This window comes from Alosa pseudoharengus, unplaced genomic scaffold (genome assembly GCF_046254945.1).
Source record: "Alosa pseudoharengus isolate Yale_2024_CS ecotype anadromous, Long Island Sound unplaced genomic scaffold, YU_APseudo_1.1 YU_APseudo_1.1_scf_21, whole genome shotgun sequence".
Lineage (NCBI taxonomy): Eukaryota > Metazoa > Chordata > Actinopteri > Clupeiformes > Clupeidae > Alosa > Alosa pseudoharengus.
The window spans coordinates 11,085,145-11,102,735 of NW_027468674.1; the positions used below are offsets into that span (position 1 = coordinate 11,085,145).

The 17,591-nt window shown below is 44.8% G+C and overlaps 1 protein-coding gene across 1 annotated transcript in view; it reads left to right on the top strand.

The window, feature by feature from the left end:
• Nucleotides 1-16,224, top strand: part of LOC143137592 (LIM and SH3 domain protein 1-like) — a 28,228-nt gene extending 12,004 nt beyond the window's left edge. Inside the window, exons 4-7 of the mRNA XM_076297840.1 lie at nucleotides 9,258-9,365; nucleotides 14,050-14,125; nucleotides 14,445-14,548; nucleotides 14,917-16,224. Coding sequence (XP_076153955.1) covers nucleotides 9,258-9,365; nucleotides 14,050-14,125; nucleotides 14,445-14,548; nucleotides 14,917-15,090 — 462 coding nt within the window. The 3' untranslated portion in view covers nucleotides 15,091-16,224. The remainder of the gene's footprint in view (nucleotides 1-9,257; nucleotides 9,366-14,049; nucleotides 14,126-14,444; nucleotides 14,549-14,916) is intronic.
• The last annotated feature ends 1,367 nt before the right edge of the window (nucleotides 16,225-17,591 follow it).

Sequence of the window (17,591 nt, forward strand, 5' to 3'; positions counted from 1 at the left end):
TCGACTTTTCCCCTCCCTCCATTTCTCTATCTCTCCCTTCCTCTCTCTCTCTCTCTCTCTCCCTCTCCCCTTTCCTCTCTCTTCCCCCCCTCTCCCTCTCTCCTTCCCTCTCACTCTCTCTCTCTCTCTCTCTCTCTCTCACTCTTTCCTCTCTCTCCCCCCTCTCTCTCTCCCTCTCTCCTTCCCTCTCTCTCTCCCTCTCTCCTTCCTTCCCTCTCTCTCTCTCTCTCTCTCTCTCTCACACTCTTTCCTCTCTCTCCCCCTCTCTCCTTCCCTCTCTCTCTCTCTCTCTCTAACTCTCTCTGTCACTGTGTTCTCATGTATCTGCTCTTTTATCTCTGTTATTTCCTGCTCTCCCTCTCACTCACTCACACAGACACACAGACACACACACACACAGACACAGACACACACACACACACACACACACACACACACACACACACACACACACACACACTGCTCTGTTTTCTCATAAGTCTTGTTCTCAGACTCCCTCTGTCATTCTGTCATGTCTTGTTCTCTCTGCCTGTCTGTCTTTCACTCTCTGTTTGGATTTCTTCTTGTGTCTCCTTCCCATATCTGTCTGTCTTCTCCTCTTCCCTTACACTCCCTCTCTCTCTCCTTCTCTCCCTCCCTGTCTCCCTCTCTCTTTCCCCTCTCTCTCCCCCCCTCTCCCCCCCCCCCTCTCTCTCTCTCAAATCAAATCAAATCAAATGGTGCTTTATTGGCATGAATGAGTAAAGTCACTGTTGCCAAAGCTACAAGTATAACATGTTAATAATCAACTTTACATAAGTATTGGTATAGAGATGAATGAAATAATGAAAGGAAAGTAAAAAATATATATATAATAATAATAATAATAATAATAATGAAAGGATAGATGGATTCGCTCTCTCTCTCTCTCTCTCTCCCCCCCATGTTTACTGAATCACAGGGAGTTGTTCGTTGTTTGGTCCCTTCTCTCCAGGGGTCAGTTCAGACTCTTTATGAGGAATTTCCGGGACAGTGCAGTAGCCGGGGAAAGGGACGGACTGTGTGTGTGTGTATTTAAATGATAAAAAAGTTGTTAGTTATTTCACATCATTGGGTTTTTTCTGAAGGTGAGAAATGTGACTGGGAAATGGATTTTTTTGTGTGTGTGTGTACTGTGTGTGCGTGTGTATGTGTGTGTGTGTGTGTGTGTGTGTGTGTGTGTGTGTGCATGTGTATAGGCGTGCGTGTGTGTGTTTAGGAAATGGGTGTTGGTTAGGGCTGAAGGCCGTGTATGGGCTGTTGTGTGCTGGTCAAGTGCCAACTATCCGTCAGTGCAGTGGGTAGAAGAGGAAGAGGAAGGGCCTGGGAGGAAGCAGAGATGGTCAGTTAGTTAAGAGACGCGACGCAACTCACAGAGCTACGCAGGGATGGTCAGTTTAGACGGTCAGTTTAGAGACTGGCTATTCACAGCGCCACACAGAGACTGTCCTTTCAGAGACGTGCAACTCAGAACTATGCAGAGATGGTCAGTTTAGAGACGGGGTCACTGACAGTGCTATGCAGAGATGGTCAGTTTCGAGACTTGCAACTTACAGTGCTACGGAGAGACGGTCAGTTTGGAGACGGGGTCACTGACAGTGCCTGGCAGAGAACATGACTATCCAACAGGCCAAAACCGCACCCTGATTTCTGACATATATTGAGGGGGAAAACATCTGATTTTCTGACATATATTGAGGATGAAAATCTAATTTTCTGACACATATTGAGGGGAAAAATCTGATTTCTGACATATATTGAGGGGGAAAACATCTGATTTTCTGACATATATTGAGGATAAAAATAAAATTTTCTGACACATATTGAGGGGGAAAAAAATCTGATTTTCTGACATATTGAGGTTGTGACCTCCTGTATTCATAGTGTTTAATGTGGCTTATTGCATACATTATTTGGGTTCTGCGGGTTATTGTGTGTCATTTGTTATTTTGGGTGTGCGTGTGTGTGTCATCCAAGGGTGTCTTTGTGTGTACATTTGCCTGTGCATTTTAGTGTGTCAAGTGTGTGTGTGTTTGTCCTGGGCCATTGATCTGTGGATGTGAACTAATAGTAACAGACAGTAACAGTAAGATGTGGCTCAGCTACCTAGGCTTTCCCTATTTCAGCTGTAGAAACTGGCCCTGGCAACTATCCGTGTGAAACCTCCTGGGATGTTTACATGTAGAGCAGAGTTTTTCTCAGTCCTGCTACACCCCCCCCCCCCCACCCCCCCACCCCCCCTGGCCTGCTCCCAGTGCTGCATGTCCTAACTTATCTCTGCCTCCAATACCTCATGACTGAAATCAGAGGTATTGCAAAACTCTTGATTTGCTAAATAAAGTGTGTTTAGGACTGAATAATGTGAGCCATTGATGGATTGGATCAGAAGAGATGCGCAGAGCAGGTCGGCCCCAGGGATCGGGGGGAGAGGGTGGGCAGCGGTGGGCTTTTACAAGGATAGAATAAGATGGTTGGTAGCCAGGTTTTCACTACGAAGAAGACACACACTATTGGCAAGTAGGCAGGCGCCAACTCGACAGTGAGATAATACAGATCTCAGTTTGTGTGTGTGTGTGTGTGTGTGTGTGTGTGTGTGTGTGTGTGTGTGTGTGTGTGTGTGTGTGTGTGTGTGTGTGTGTGTGTGTGTGTGTGTGTGTGTGTGTGTGTTTATTCCCTCTTTCTATTCAATACTCTTGTTAGCAGGCTTTCTTTCTTTCTTTTTCTCTTTCTCTCTCTCTCTCTCTCTCTCTCTCTCTCTCTCTCTCTTTGCAGAGTCGCCTCGATGGAATCATATCGGTGCTGAGTCAAATCAGTGGTTGATGGTGGTTGGGGATTATTCAAAGACACACATTCATTCAGTTATTGTGTCTACTCTACGCAAATACACGCAAGTGTCAACGGATATGAATGACGACAGCGTTCACGCACAAAGTCCCCTGAATGTGCTGACTGTGGGGCGTGAGTGACAGTGTCCACTCAGACACTGACTGATTTTTCGTGCAGACGGTCAAAGCGCCAGCTCAGACTGAGCTGTTGTCTTTTTTAGGGAAGTGGACCTTTGTCTGCCGTTGTTTTCTAGAATTTGTGACTCACAGAGGAATCTGAACTACTGCGCACTGGGTTCCGACTGGCAGACGAGCCAACTGAAATTACTGGCATGGGTAACTCAGACCAGTGAGGGATACACACACACACACACACACACACACACACACACAAACTAACTAACTGTAAAAGAAAAAGAAAAATACACACATGCACACTGAAAAAGACACACATGCACATAATCTCTCTCTCTGACACCCACAAATAGATAGACACACACAGCCACAGATAAACATGCGTAGACACAGACACACACACAGCAACATAAACAAATGCTCTCTCAAACACACACACATGCAGAGTCACACACTTAATATATCTCTCATACACACACACACACACACACACACTCTTTCACACTCGCTCATGTAAATCTTGGACAGATAAATACATGCAGATATATACACACCCACACATTCTCATAGAAACACCCAGAGACATGCAGTGTAGACAGTCACGCTCAGACACATGAAGCCACATTTGTACTGATGAACTGTCCTTCATAACCCTACACACCATACATACCTATATTCTTTAGTACAGTTCTCTACACACACACAATGTCATCCATACATACCTATATTCTTTAGTACAGTTCTCTACACACACAGTTATCCATACATACCTATATTCTTTAGTACAGTTCTCTACACACACACACACAGTCATCCATACATACCTATATTCTTTAGTACAGTTCTCTATACACACACAATCATCCATACATACCTACAGTATATAGTACAGTTCTCTACACACCTAGTCATCCATACATACCTATATTCTTTAGTACAGTTCTGTACACACATAGTCACGATCAGTGACCAGTAGGGAAAATGTGGGCAAGGGAAGTGGTTGAGCACTGCTCTTCCATGCCCACATCCATGGCTGAAACCCCTCACTGCGCTCCCTGAGCGCCGCTGTAGCAGGCAGCTCACTGCGTCGGGATGAGTGTGTGCTTCACCTCACTGTGTGTTCACTGTGTGCTGAGTGTGTTTCACTTACGGCTCCCACACACAGCTGCGTGTGTGTGTGTGTGTGTGTGTGTGTGTAACGGCTCCCACACACAGCTGCGTGCGGTGCAGTGCTGGAGACGCATCCCGTCCACTTCACGTGGGCTTACGTCATCCGTTGCCGAACTGAATTGTGGGTCCGTTGCGTCGTGTTGCTCACGTCGCAAGTTTGCTGCACCGACGGACCACAACAGAAGGCACCAGCCAATCAAGTTACGGTTATACTTCAAGTCATTTGCATAGCTACTGTCGGGAACACCCACTGGCATGCGTTGACTGAACACAACTGTGTGTGGAAGCCGTAATTCATGGATTGGGATAAATGCAGAGACCATTTCCCTCACGGGATCAAAAGAGTATATATACTTACTTACTTATACATACCTATACTCTTTACACATAGTCATCCATACACACCTACACTACTCACAAAAAGTTAAGGATATCTGGCTTTCGGGTGAAATTTAATGTTTCAGTACAGGAAGTACTGAAACATTGAACTGTAGGACATGCACATTCAAACGTTTAGAAAAGGTCACATTAAGTTCACCTGTAAAGGTTATAGTGGATTTTAGGTTCATCCCAAAAAGTCCCTGACTTTTTGTGAGTAGTGCAGTGTTTCCCATACATTGACTAATCTGTGGCGGGGCGCCACAAAATAAAAATCGGCCGCCACACATAAATATTCTATGTTTAATTTAATTTAAATATAAGATCAAATCCTTGCATTGCCATTGACCTGCGCGTTTTACGCACACAGCCTTTCCTTGGCCCGCCCCGCTCTCTCTCGTAGCCTGCTGCCCCTCCTCTGCATGTGCATTTAAAAAAATATTCACGATTGTTGAAGGATTGTTGTAGCCACATAGAAGCATTGCATAGAAGACGTCTGGCTAAATTGCTATTAAATCCGCTTAGCATCGTGACCATGCTGCGCAAATTTGTTCAAAACTGCTGCATTGAAGTTAACTCTGCTAAGATCTTATCACAACATAGTAGGCTACATTGAAGAGACTAAACTAAGTTAAGTTATGCAATCAAGCAGTATCTCAAAGCTAAGGTTAGAATACTGTTTGGATGTCGAATTTAGCATGCTTAGCCTACTTACAGCTGCTTGTCAATTTCGTTGAAGGTAGGGTTGCCACCTGTGTCTGACAAAAATCCTGGACATTTTGACCATCCAATCGACCTTTTTGTTTGTAAGCAACGGCGCCTTTCGCACATCTAACCCAAGATAACCTCATTCTAAGCGACAATTGTATAGCTAAAATGAGTAAGAATGACAATTTCTAGTTATTTGTTTAGTTAATTGCTTTATTTAATAGCAGACCTTTATTATTTTGTTATATTTTCAACAGTTTTTAGTTGTGGACACCTGGGGGCAATATTGAGAAAAAAGGGGGAATACATAATTAGGTTCTGCTTTTTTGCTTATATGGAATAAACTTTCCTTACAGACCATGAAAATCCTGGACAATCAGGAAAATCCTGGACAGGTGGCAACCCTAGTTGAAGGGGTCATTTTATTGACTCTGACACTGAATGTTTGCAAAATCCCGATGTAAATGGAAAATTGTTTTCCAAAATTCAAAAGTGCTTGTCCCAAGGAGAAGTACGAACCTTTATTTTAACTATGTAGAAAATGTTATGAATTGCATCCACACATCAGCAGCCTTTAAACTGTGTTAAAATTGCAATTTGCAAGGGTTCCCTCACGAACGTGAAAGTGACAGGCACTCAATTAAACCTACACAATTAGACCCACCCCGTTGTCCAAGTCAGCTACCGCCACAAATTGAATCCAATTCTGTGGGAAACACTGGATTTTAGGTTCATCCCAAAAAGTCCCTGACTTTTTGTGAGTAGTGTATATTCTTTAATACAGTTTTCTATACACATGCAGTCATCCATACATACCTATATTCTTTAATACAGTTTTCTACACACACACATCCATACAGGCCATCCCCGACACACCTGTATTCTTTAAAGGAACCGTATGTAAGATTGTGGCCAAAACTGGTACTGCAATCACTTTCAAATTATTGTAGCAGCACTGGCAACCCAGATGCCGAAACACTACTGACTTCCTGATTATAAGATGGGTGGAGGGTGGCGCATCAGGCCAAAACACAACATGACAACATCAACATCAGTTGAGGGCTGCAACTTCACTTTTTAAATTACAATATCCTGGCTGGACTACTGTTGTCAGTGATATAAGTATTTGAAATGAACATGATTTCTTAATGTCTAGTGACATATCAGGGCCATTTTATGATGAAATGAAATAGTACATTTCTTACATACGGTTCCTTTAATACAGCTCTCTATACAGATGTGCAGAAAGACACATACTCACTCTGTCTCACTGCCTGTCTCTCACACAAACACAAGCATATACAGTACACACACACACACACACACACACACACACACACACACACACACACACACACACACACACACACACACACACACACACAAGCACACCATTGAATGGCCAATGAGAAATACTGACCATAAATTTCACTAGCCGTTAATCCCCGACCCTTTCATTAATCATTCATCTAAATCTCTGTCACACACACACACACACACACACACACACACACACACACCAATCAACGAATGGAGAATCCACATGAAACCTATTACTGCATAGTCACTATTTCAAAAAGCCTGCCATCCATCAGCTGCCATGCAAATGAGTAGCTTTTTATGAGCCTGGGCTCGATGACCCTACTGAGAGAGTGTTTGTGTGCACCACGGCTCCTCTCCCTCTTATGGTAATGCTGCGCAAAATATATGGCCGTTTTTACTGCATCCCATAATGATCTACTGGTTGCTGGTTATTGGCTGTTAGGCTGGCAGTAAAGACATTGGACATATGCATACACGCTTTGAGCAGATGATATCCAAAGTGACATAGCTCAGCGACTTAGCTCAGTACAGTGTATATGTATATATATCATTATATATATATATATATATATATATATATATATATATATATATATACACACACACACACACGTCTGAACTGGGATATTATTAATATTATTGTATTAATGCTCAGGTCTGTATTGAGTATATTCATACACACACATAAACAAACACACACACACAAACACAGCAAACACCCTGCACCATTTAGAAAGCTATAGCAGCTAAAGTTATGGCTTTGTGAGTCAGAGGGGAAGCATGTTCACAGCGGAAGCTTCCTGTCAGTATCAAGCTTGACCACATCTCGTTGAGGTTGGCAGGGCACATGAATGGTATAGGTTTGTGGTGAGGTCAATGTGCTAAAGAGGTACACAAGTACCTGTAGCAGTGAGTGCGGTGGCCATTTGGTGCCCATAGGCTCGCGTGCTGACGACGTGTGGCGGTCTGTGTGTGTCTTGATAGCACCAGCAGTGAGAGGTGCCAAGCTGGTGGTATTATGGATATCCAAGAAAAATAGCTCCAATAGATAACAGTACTTTTTACTCTGTGTGTGTGTGTGTGTGTGTGTGTGTGTGTGATGGTTGCATAGGTATTTGTTTGTGAAAGATATTGAAGAGATTGTATGTGTGTGTGTGTGTGTCTGTGTGGCATGGGTAGATTCAGGCATTTAAAAAATGTTTTCAGTTAAGTCGTGTATGTTTAAAGAAAGTGTGTATACACGCGGAGGGTCCATATTTTCACAAGGGAGTGAAGTCTTATGAAAGCAGCCAGTGGCAGACGGCACCTCTCAGCCTCATAGCTTAGCCTTATAAGCGCCGAGCAGGGATTCCCCAAACCACTCCACTCAACTCCGTACCTCGACTGTTTAGGAAGCGTCTGGGCTGTGAAGACATACAGGCCATACCTTGTCATTGTAACACACACACACACACACACACACACACACACACACACACACACACAGAGAGAGAGAGAACTGCCAACAGGTCTGACTACTGTTAGCCTACTTGGGTGACATGGTCCCCATAAACCCAGTAACACAAACACACACACACAGACACACACACACACAGGGAGAGAGAGAGAAAAACCAAGGCTTAAAAATAAAGAGCCAGCATATTGTAATGCGTCTCCTATGCAATGAGCCAGGCAATTTTTTGCATTTTCAACAGATGTGCTAATTAGCTGGACCAGCTGGTCACCATGAAACGATGGAGTTTTAGTCTTTGAACTTTACTGTCTGTCTATGCTCAAGATCATGCCAACCTGTTCTTTCTCTCTCATGACCATGAGGAGGAGGATGGTGCTAGTGATGTAGATGATGCTGGTGGTTATGATGATTGGGATGATGATGTGCTACTGACGGTGGTGATTGTTGATAGTAATATTGGAGTGGATGTGATGCTTGAAAGCTGATGTCTGGAATCAGTGTCGAGATTTTGAAGCTCTTTTCAAAACACTGCTTCGAAACATGGTTCAAAACGCCCATGTCATCTGATCACAGCTAAGGATGAATCTTTGATGCATTTCACTGGTGTTGGCAGCAAGCTGTTATGTGCTCGTGTGTTTAATTAACAATGTAGACTTAGCTTGGGTCATAGCCATGATGGTGTAGTGGTTGTGGCGGTTTTGCATGGGGGCCTAGTGGTTCGCTCCCCATTTGGTTTTGGTTTGTAAGGTATAGTTTTAGATAATATCTGTTTATATGGGCAGCTTCTTACTTTATCATTAACCGCACAGTTTCAACCAGAAACTCCCAGAATGCTCAAAATGAAGCAAACACATTGCAACATTGAGAGTTTTTATGAGAAGAAAATAATTTAGAGAACACTAGCAGCAGCAATAATTTGGCAATAAACTGACTGATTTTGACTAAGATGATCATAGGTTACGCAGTGAGCCACTCCGCTACTAAATATTTTATATATTAAAATATATAAACAATTCTGGCACAATTACTTTTTCAACGTTTCAGTGTTTTACAAAGGTTCTGGTGGTTGTGGTGATGGTAATGATGACAATAAGGATGGTGATGCTAAAGATGAAGATGATTGTGTTGGCGGTTAGGATGATTGTGATGATAATGTGCTTCTGTAGGTGATGATGACTATGTTGATGATAAAAGTTGTGATGATGATGATGATGATGATGGTGTTGTGTTTGTGGTCCATACTGCAGGTGCTGTACAAAGAGGAGTTTGAGAAGAACAAAGGCAAGGGCTTCAGTGTGGTGGCGGACACGCCCGAGCTGCAGAGAATCAAGAAAACACAGGACCAGATCAGCAACGTAAGTCTTAACACTGCACTTCACTCTACCCACCAAGATACAGCAAGGCTAGCAACCAAAGGCTAACACTGCACTTCACTCTACCCACCAAGATACAGCAAGGCTAGCAACCAAAGGCTAACACTCACTTCACTCTACCCACCAAGATACAGCAAGGCTAGCAACCAAAGGCTAACACTGCACTTCACTCTACCCACCAAGATACAGCAAGGCTAGCAACCAAAGGCTAACACTCACTTCACTCTGCCCAACCAGATAAAACAAGGTTAGCAAGATAAGTCTTAGGCCTACTCACGTTACTCTGTCCACCAAGATAAAGCAAGGTTAGCTACAGGTTAGCAACATAAGGCTGACACTCACTTCACTCTACCCACGAAGATAAAGCAAGGTTAGCTACAGGTTAGCAACCTAAGGCTAACACTCACTTCACAAATTTGAGTTTTCACTGAAAAAAGTTTTTTTCCGTGTGCATGACCACGGAGTCGCTGAGTCCATTCATTTTACCGTCTATGCGTAGATGGGATGTGAGCAACCTGTCTGAAATGTCTAACTCTTCTTGTAGCTACACCGAGAGAAATCTGAATCAAGCGTAGATCTGTAAATAAACCTGTAAATTTAACCAAAGCCTGTATAATTCATTACCCCTACTTAATTATTTAATTACATATACAATTTTTTTTAAAGGAACCGTATTTAAGATTGTGGCCAAAACTGGTACTGCCATCACTTTCAAATTACTGTAGAGCGGTGTATCCCGTCCCCCTCCCCCCTGACTGGCGGAGCTGGCAACCCGGATGCCGAAACACTACTGACTTTGTGATTAGTAGATAGGTGGAGGGTGGCGCATCAGGCCAAAACACAACATGACATGATAAAACACAACATCAACATCAGTTGAGGGCTGCAACTTCACTTTTTAAATGACAATATCCTGGCCGGACTACTGTTGTCAGTGATATAAGTATTTGAAATCAACATGATTTCTTAATGTCTAGTGACATATCAGGGCCATTTTATGATTCATTGAAATACATTTCTTACATATGGTTCCTTTAAATATCCTAGTTGTTCGTGGATAAATGTTACTTTCACTGAATTCACTTGCTATATTCCGAAGTACTGCCAGTCCATCAATATGTTGCTGGAATATTGTGTTCCAATGCTTTCATGGGCTTCTCGTCCCCCTATATACTTCCCCCCTGATTCACTGTGAGCTTCTCCTGTCTATACGATAATTTCTCTACCGTGCATGGTCATGACATCATTGTTAGCCTAGCCTAGCCTAATACTTGTGTAATCATATCCCAGTTGCAGCTTTAAGTAGATACTCACTTAGCGGTGTCTTCACTGTGCGGCAGCTAAATTGCCATCAAAAGTGTAACTCACATACTATGTCTGTTGATTATAACCAGGGTAGGCTACTGTAGCAACTGTATCTCGCCCATCCCGATTTACTGTAGCAAAAGCACACGCAACACTGCCATAGGCCTTTCACTACTTCAGTCAACTGTGCATATGATAGGCTACCCATGATATTGCAATACCGAATAGAGGATTAGGGCTATTATGGAGTGCCTAATGCGATACTCAAATACCAGTAATATTATCATGCAATAACTCCCCCCATCATATCAACAGTCTCACTCAGCCTAATGCTCCAATAACAATGTCTGTAGCACTGTGTACCAGACAAGCCTCACTTCTGTTCCACGGCCCAGACCGCAGGTCTGCAAGCCTGATAACCCGCCAGTGGTATGTGACCCAGGCATACAATTGTGACATTTAAAACGGCTATCCACTGCTTTTACCCCAGAACAATAACACTGAAACTGCACTGAGGAAATGAAACACCTGCATGAAACCGTTAACACATGGCCTTTATTGTTAGTAGTAATGGAAGTCCAGTACATCAGTCATAATGGCAAATGCTTACACTCATCATGGAAAGATATGCTGTGACGAAGCTACTCGTGCCACCATTGCTGATGTGCCAGAAGATGTGTGATTCATTGATACTCAGTTAGTGTTCAAACTCCATCTAATTAGTGTTCTAACTCCATTCAAAGTTGGAGTTTTGAAATGCAACAATGTTGAAAAACAATATTTGGACAGGAAATAACAGGAAATGACATTATTCCAGCACATCTAACAGTCCTGTCCAGTTTTGAGCACTGCCAGACCTGCTCCACCATTACATTATAACACACGAGGGAGGCAGGAGGCAGAAGAGTGACTGAGTGAGTGTACTGTACTGTGCGCGCACACGAGGGAGGCAGGAGGCAGAAGAGTGACTGAGTGAGTGTACTGTACTGTGCGCGCACACGAGGGAGGCAGGAGGCAGAAGAGTGACTGAGTGAGTGTACTGTACTGTGCGCGCACACGAGGGAGGCAGGAGGCAGAAGAGTGACTGAGTGAGTGTACTGTACTGTGCGCGCACACGAGGGAGGCAGGAGGCAGAAGAGTGACTGAGTGAGTGTACTGTACTGTGCGCGCACACGAGGGAGGCAGGAGGCAGAAGAGTGACTGAGTGAGTGTACTGTACTGTGCGCGCACACGAGGGAGGCAGGAGGCAGAAGAGTGACTGAGTGAGTGTACTGTACTGTGCGCGCACACGAGGGAGGCAGGAGGCAGAAGAGTGACTGAGTGAGTGTACTGTACTGTGCGCGCACACGAGGGAGGCAGGAGGCAGAAGAGTGACTGAGTGAGTGTACTGTACTGTGCGCGCACACGAGGGAGGCAGGAGGCAGAAGAGTGACTGAGTGAGTGTACTGTACTGTGCGCGCACACGAGGGAGGCAGGAGGCAGAAGAGTGACTGAGTGAGTGTACTGTACTGTGCGCGCACACGAGGGAGGCAGGAGGCAGAAGAGTGACTGAGTGAGTGTACTGTACTGTGCGCGCACACGAGGGAGGCAGGAGGCAGAAGAGTGACTGAGTGAGTGTACTGTACTGTGCGCGCACACGAGGGAGGCAGGAGGCAGAAGAGTGACTGAGTGAGTGTACTGTACTGTGCGCGCACACGAGGGAGGCAGGAGGCAGAAGAGTGACTGAGTGAGTGTACTGTACTGTGCGCGCACACGAGGGAGGCAGGAGGCAGAAGAGTGACTGAGTGAGTGTACTGTACTGTGCGCGCACACGAGGGAGGCAGGAGGCAGAAGAGTGACTGAGTGAGTGTACTGTACTGTGCGCGCACACGAGGGAGGCAGGAGGCAGAAGAGTGACTGAGTGAGTGTACTGTACTGTGCGCGCACACGAGGGAGGCAGGAGGCAGAAGAGTGACTGAGTGAGTGTACTGTACTGTGCGCGCACACGAGGGAGGCAGGAGGCAGAAGAGTGACTGAGTGAGTGTACTGTACTGTGCGCGCACACGAGGGAGGCAGGAGGCAGAAGAGTGACTGAGTGAGTGTACTGTACTGTGCGCGCACACGATAGGTAGCGGCCAAACCCTGGAGGCTAGACTGGTGATTTAAGATGTTTCCCAGGCTCTCCCTCTCTTTCTCTCTCTCCCTCTCTTTCTCACTCTCCCTCTCTTTCTCTCTCTCCCTCTCTTTCTCACTCTCCCTCTCTTTCTCACTCTCCCTCTCTTTCTCACTCTCCCTCTCTTTCTCTCTCTCTTTCTCCCTCTCTTTCTCTCTCTTTCTCTCTCTCTTTCTCTCTCTCTTTCTCCCTCTCTTTCTCTCTCTTTCTCCCTCTCTTTCTCTCTCTCCCTCTCTTTCTCTCTCTCTTTCTCACTCTCCCTCTCTCTCCCTCTCTTTCTCTCTCTCCCTCTCTTTCTCTCTCTCTTTCTCACTCTCCCTCTCTTTCTCTCTCTCTTTCTCCCTCTCTTTCTCCCTCTCTTTCTCTCTCACTTTCTCCCTCTCTTTCTCTCTCTCTTTCTCACTTTCTCCCTCACTTTCTCCCTCTCTTTCTCCCTCTCTTTCTCTCTTTCTCTCTCTCTTTCTCTCTTTCTCCCTAACCCTTCAAGGTCGCTTCTCGCTCTAGGGCTCATTTGGAGCTCATGTTTAGGCATGTTTGTTTCATTTTCTCTCTCTGTCTCTCTCTCCCTCCCTCCCTCCCTCGCTCCCTTGCTCCCTCCCTCCCTCGCTCCCTTGCTCCCTCGCTCCCTACATCCGTTATACTCCCTCAGCCAACCCATCTGGAGTTCCCTCTATCCTTCTTTTTTCTTTCCACATCTGAATCATTCCACAGATTCTGTTCTTTCTTTTAAAACTCTGAAGCTCAACATGGTCAGGTAATTTGCAAAGTATTCCCCTGATAGTTTCTACATTTTCTCTCTCGCTCTCTCTCTCTCGCTTTCTCTCTCTCTCTCTCTCTCTCTCTCTCTCTCTCTCTCTCTCTCTCCTGAGTTCCAACTGTCTAAACTGACTACCTGTTCCTCATTGCGTGTCGTGGCACGTTGCCAGGCAACCCCACTTGGTCATGTGACTTCGCTCTGGCGTGTCATTTCCTCTCGGTTTGGGTATTCTTCCAAAAACGGCAGTGCTTGCATGAGGCCAGGGCCCAAGGGGATGGAGGGTGGAGGCACCTCCTTCCAGAGGGGTGGTGGTGACTGACCCCTTGTGGACGAAACGGGGTGGTGCGACATCCGTCAATACTAATGCTGGACATAAATCATATCCACCCTGTGTGTCTCTCTGTGTGTGTGTGTGTGTTTGTGTCTGCGTGTGTGTGTGTCTGCGTGTGTAGATAAAATACCATGAGGATTTTGAGAAGAGTCGGATGGGAGGTGAAGTCCCTCCATCTGAGAACAATTCCAATCAAGGTATATGCATATTTCTCTTTCTTTCTTTTTCTCTCTCTCTCTTCTCTCACTCTGTATGTCATAACTGTTCCCAGTAGTATTGCTCTAACTCGCACGCTCTCTCTCTCTCTCTCTCTCTCTCTCTCTCTCTCTCTCTCTCTCACACACACACACACACACACACACACACACACACACACACACACACACACACACACACACACACACAGAAGCAAAATGACATCCTTATTTGCCCATATGTTTATGGCTGTTGATAGGTCTATCTGAATCTCTCTGAGTCACATCAGTCTGGTTAATGGTTCCATGTGTTGGTGTGTAGGCTACCAGCAGTCTTACAACTACGACCCCCAGCCTGTCGCTCACGCTCCTACTCCTGCTCCTGCCCCTGCTCCGGCTGCAGCTGCACCGCCACCCAGTGGTGGGGTAAGGAAATGCAGCTTTCATCCTTTTTTTGCCTCGTCATTCACATATGTGGTGACAAGAAACCATGTCATGTTAATTCAGTGATTACAGGCAAAATGTCCACTGTCAATGCAAAAGGCCATGTTGTGGTGTATGTGAACCAGGCTTCAGTGTTTCCTACAGTATTGAATTATATTTGTGGTGGTGGTGGGGGGGTACACAAACTCTCTCTAGTGGTACTCCAGGAGTCTCTGAGATGGGTTTTTTATAAAGATATAAATAAATAATAATCACTTAAAATTATATCAAAATATATATATTAAAAAAAACTTAACAACACTCTCTCTCTCTCTCCCTCCCTCTCTCCATGATTGGCGTCGCCATGACAGAAGCGCTTTCGGGCCATGTACGACTACGCAGCGGCAGACGACGACGAGGTGTCGTTCGCGGAGGGCGACGTGATCCTGGACGTGCAGCAGATCGACGAGGGGTGGATGTTCGGCCGCGTCCAGCGCACCGGGCAGCAGGGCATGCTCCCAGCCAACTACGTGGAGATGGCATGAGACAAACTACGCAGAGATGGAGGGATGATGGCTGGAGGGAGGGAGGAAGAGAGGAAGGGAGGGAAGAATGAATGAGTGAATGAGAGTTCCTCAGTGTGGGAAGAGGGAGAGGGAGGAAATGGCAGGGTGCTGAAGAGAGATTTAAGGGCTGGATTGGAGGATTTTGGGGGAAATTGAAATTTAAAAATGAAAAAGCGTAAAAGCCGCAGTGTACAGTGAGGTTGTCACGACAACTTCTGTTCTTGGTCTGTTTTCGAAATAATTAGTTCACCACTTAATTTCACTATGTTTTTCTGCTCTTTTTCTATTTGTAATGGGTCATATTAACTAAATGACAAAAAAAAAATTGAGAAGGTATGGTTCATGGCAGTTGAACCATGTGCTACTAAAAGCCAACACCATTTCCAAATGGCAGTCACAAACCAATGCCTTTTATTTCCGTTGCCATTACCTTGTCTTCATTTTTATTTAGTTTCTCTCTCTTTGACACGCACCTATTCGCAATGCAAAGCTTCGGCGGCTCTTCTGTTTTGTGTCACTTGTCGTTCCCTTGTTGTATCCTTGTTTTGACACGGCTTATGTTTCTATATTTGAGCACAATGTGAATTTGGTCCCCACATTCAGTCTTGCTGAGTTGATTTGACCTTGGCAAGGAAGTACGGTCATGGGCTGCAGTGTCTGCTGGGTAATGGAGTTTTTCCGCCACTTCGTAGTGTTTGGTGATACTTGGTCGGTACACTGGAGGATCCAGCCCATAATGTCTTAACTGAACAGAATCCATGCCAGGCAACGTTGGAGGAGTGCAGTCAACCCCCATACATACACACACACACACGTGATAATGCACTTTTTAGGGATGATCGGGAATGATACCAAATAGATAAGTGAAAAATCAGATGGTTTTATATATGAAAAGAAAGAAATTGAATCCTTGTGACAGAGTGCATTGGTGTTTCAGACTGACCTCCCTATGACCTTTAGACGGAGGTCGGTCATAAAAAGGTGAAACGGTATTTTGTAAAAGCTCCAAAACCCCACTGCGTAGCGTAACCAATGACTTATCATTCCATTGTTATTTTTTAATGAAGCATTCCAATCCATTATATTGAAAAATAAAATGGTGCAATGAAATGATTGGTACTTGTTGCCTTGTCTAATGCCTCCATTGTGCCCATGCAGTGAAGCCTCACCTATTTGTTAAAGAGAAACTATGCAGGTTTGGCCATTTCTTCGCTGTTTTCTCGTTTTTTGCCTCTACTGGCTCAGTCATGATGAATGTCTGAGAAACTCCATCGCTACCTTGTTCTAGCCAGTGCCTGGCATGTATGTGTATTTAAATGCAGTAAAGCAATTTGTTACACTCGTTATACTTCCTGACACTGAGGCCGTCGGCCCGCCGGCCTACAGTTGCAAGGGTGGTTTTTCCACTCACAGGTGCTAGGGGGAAGCGAAACAGCCACCATTCAACCCGAAAAAAAGTCATACAATGTATAACCATTCCAATGACTCCGAAGCTGTTAAGATAAATTAAAGTGATGCTTCGGAGTAATTTCATCCTAGGGTCCTTTGCACCATGACCGCGAGCCAAACACCCTCCCAGAACCCGTTTTCCCTTTGTCAAACCCTGGTCGAGTAGCGCTGTCAGAAACTAATGACTTTCTGCAGGTGCTTATGGAACCTATAGAGTATCTCGTAAATTACCCCACTAATAATGTCCTGAATGGTACGAAACGCCTGCAGAAAGTCATAGGGTGAAATTACTCCGAACCATCGCTTTAAGCTAAAAAAAAACTATAGTTCCCCTTTAACATTGTTATTTTACCTGTTCTAAACTCCAGTGCTTTGACATATCCGATTCATTCTTTATCTGATTGCTTTTTTTTGCATTACCTACCATGGATTTAGTGAATAGGGAAAGTCAAAGACATGGAGATGGCTGTTATCACAATTAACCATGCTCTGTGAACACACAACAAAAAACAGACTATGGCCCTTTCAAACTGACTGGATTGAGCACTAAAAACCAGGAACTGGTTTGTCTGTGTACCACGGTCTACTGCACTTGTTCATGGTTTTATGGTTTCAATAACCCCAAGCTCATGGTCTGGTAAGTTACAACAGGGCTGTGCACGGTATATCAGTCAGAACTCCACACACTACTTCTTCTGTTATTATTTTTTTAAGGCATAGTTAAGGCTTTAGCCATAAGACCGTAGACTTGTCTGACTAAGGTTGGTTGGAAATATGGAAGTTGATCTTAGGGTACAGCTAGAACCAAAAATAACTAATTACATGACAGCAGGTCAGGTAGAACAAATTTCAAGTCACCTAAAGACCCACTGTACAATCATTCAACGTGCTGTTGACTTAACCTCTCAAATGTGTGTGTGTGTGTGGGGGGGGGTTTCACTGGTGTTCCTGGTCCTGACGTCAACACAGACCAGAAAAAACCGCAGAGGACCTTTCAGGAAATTCAGAGAGGGCTGAAACCAAAAGGCCGT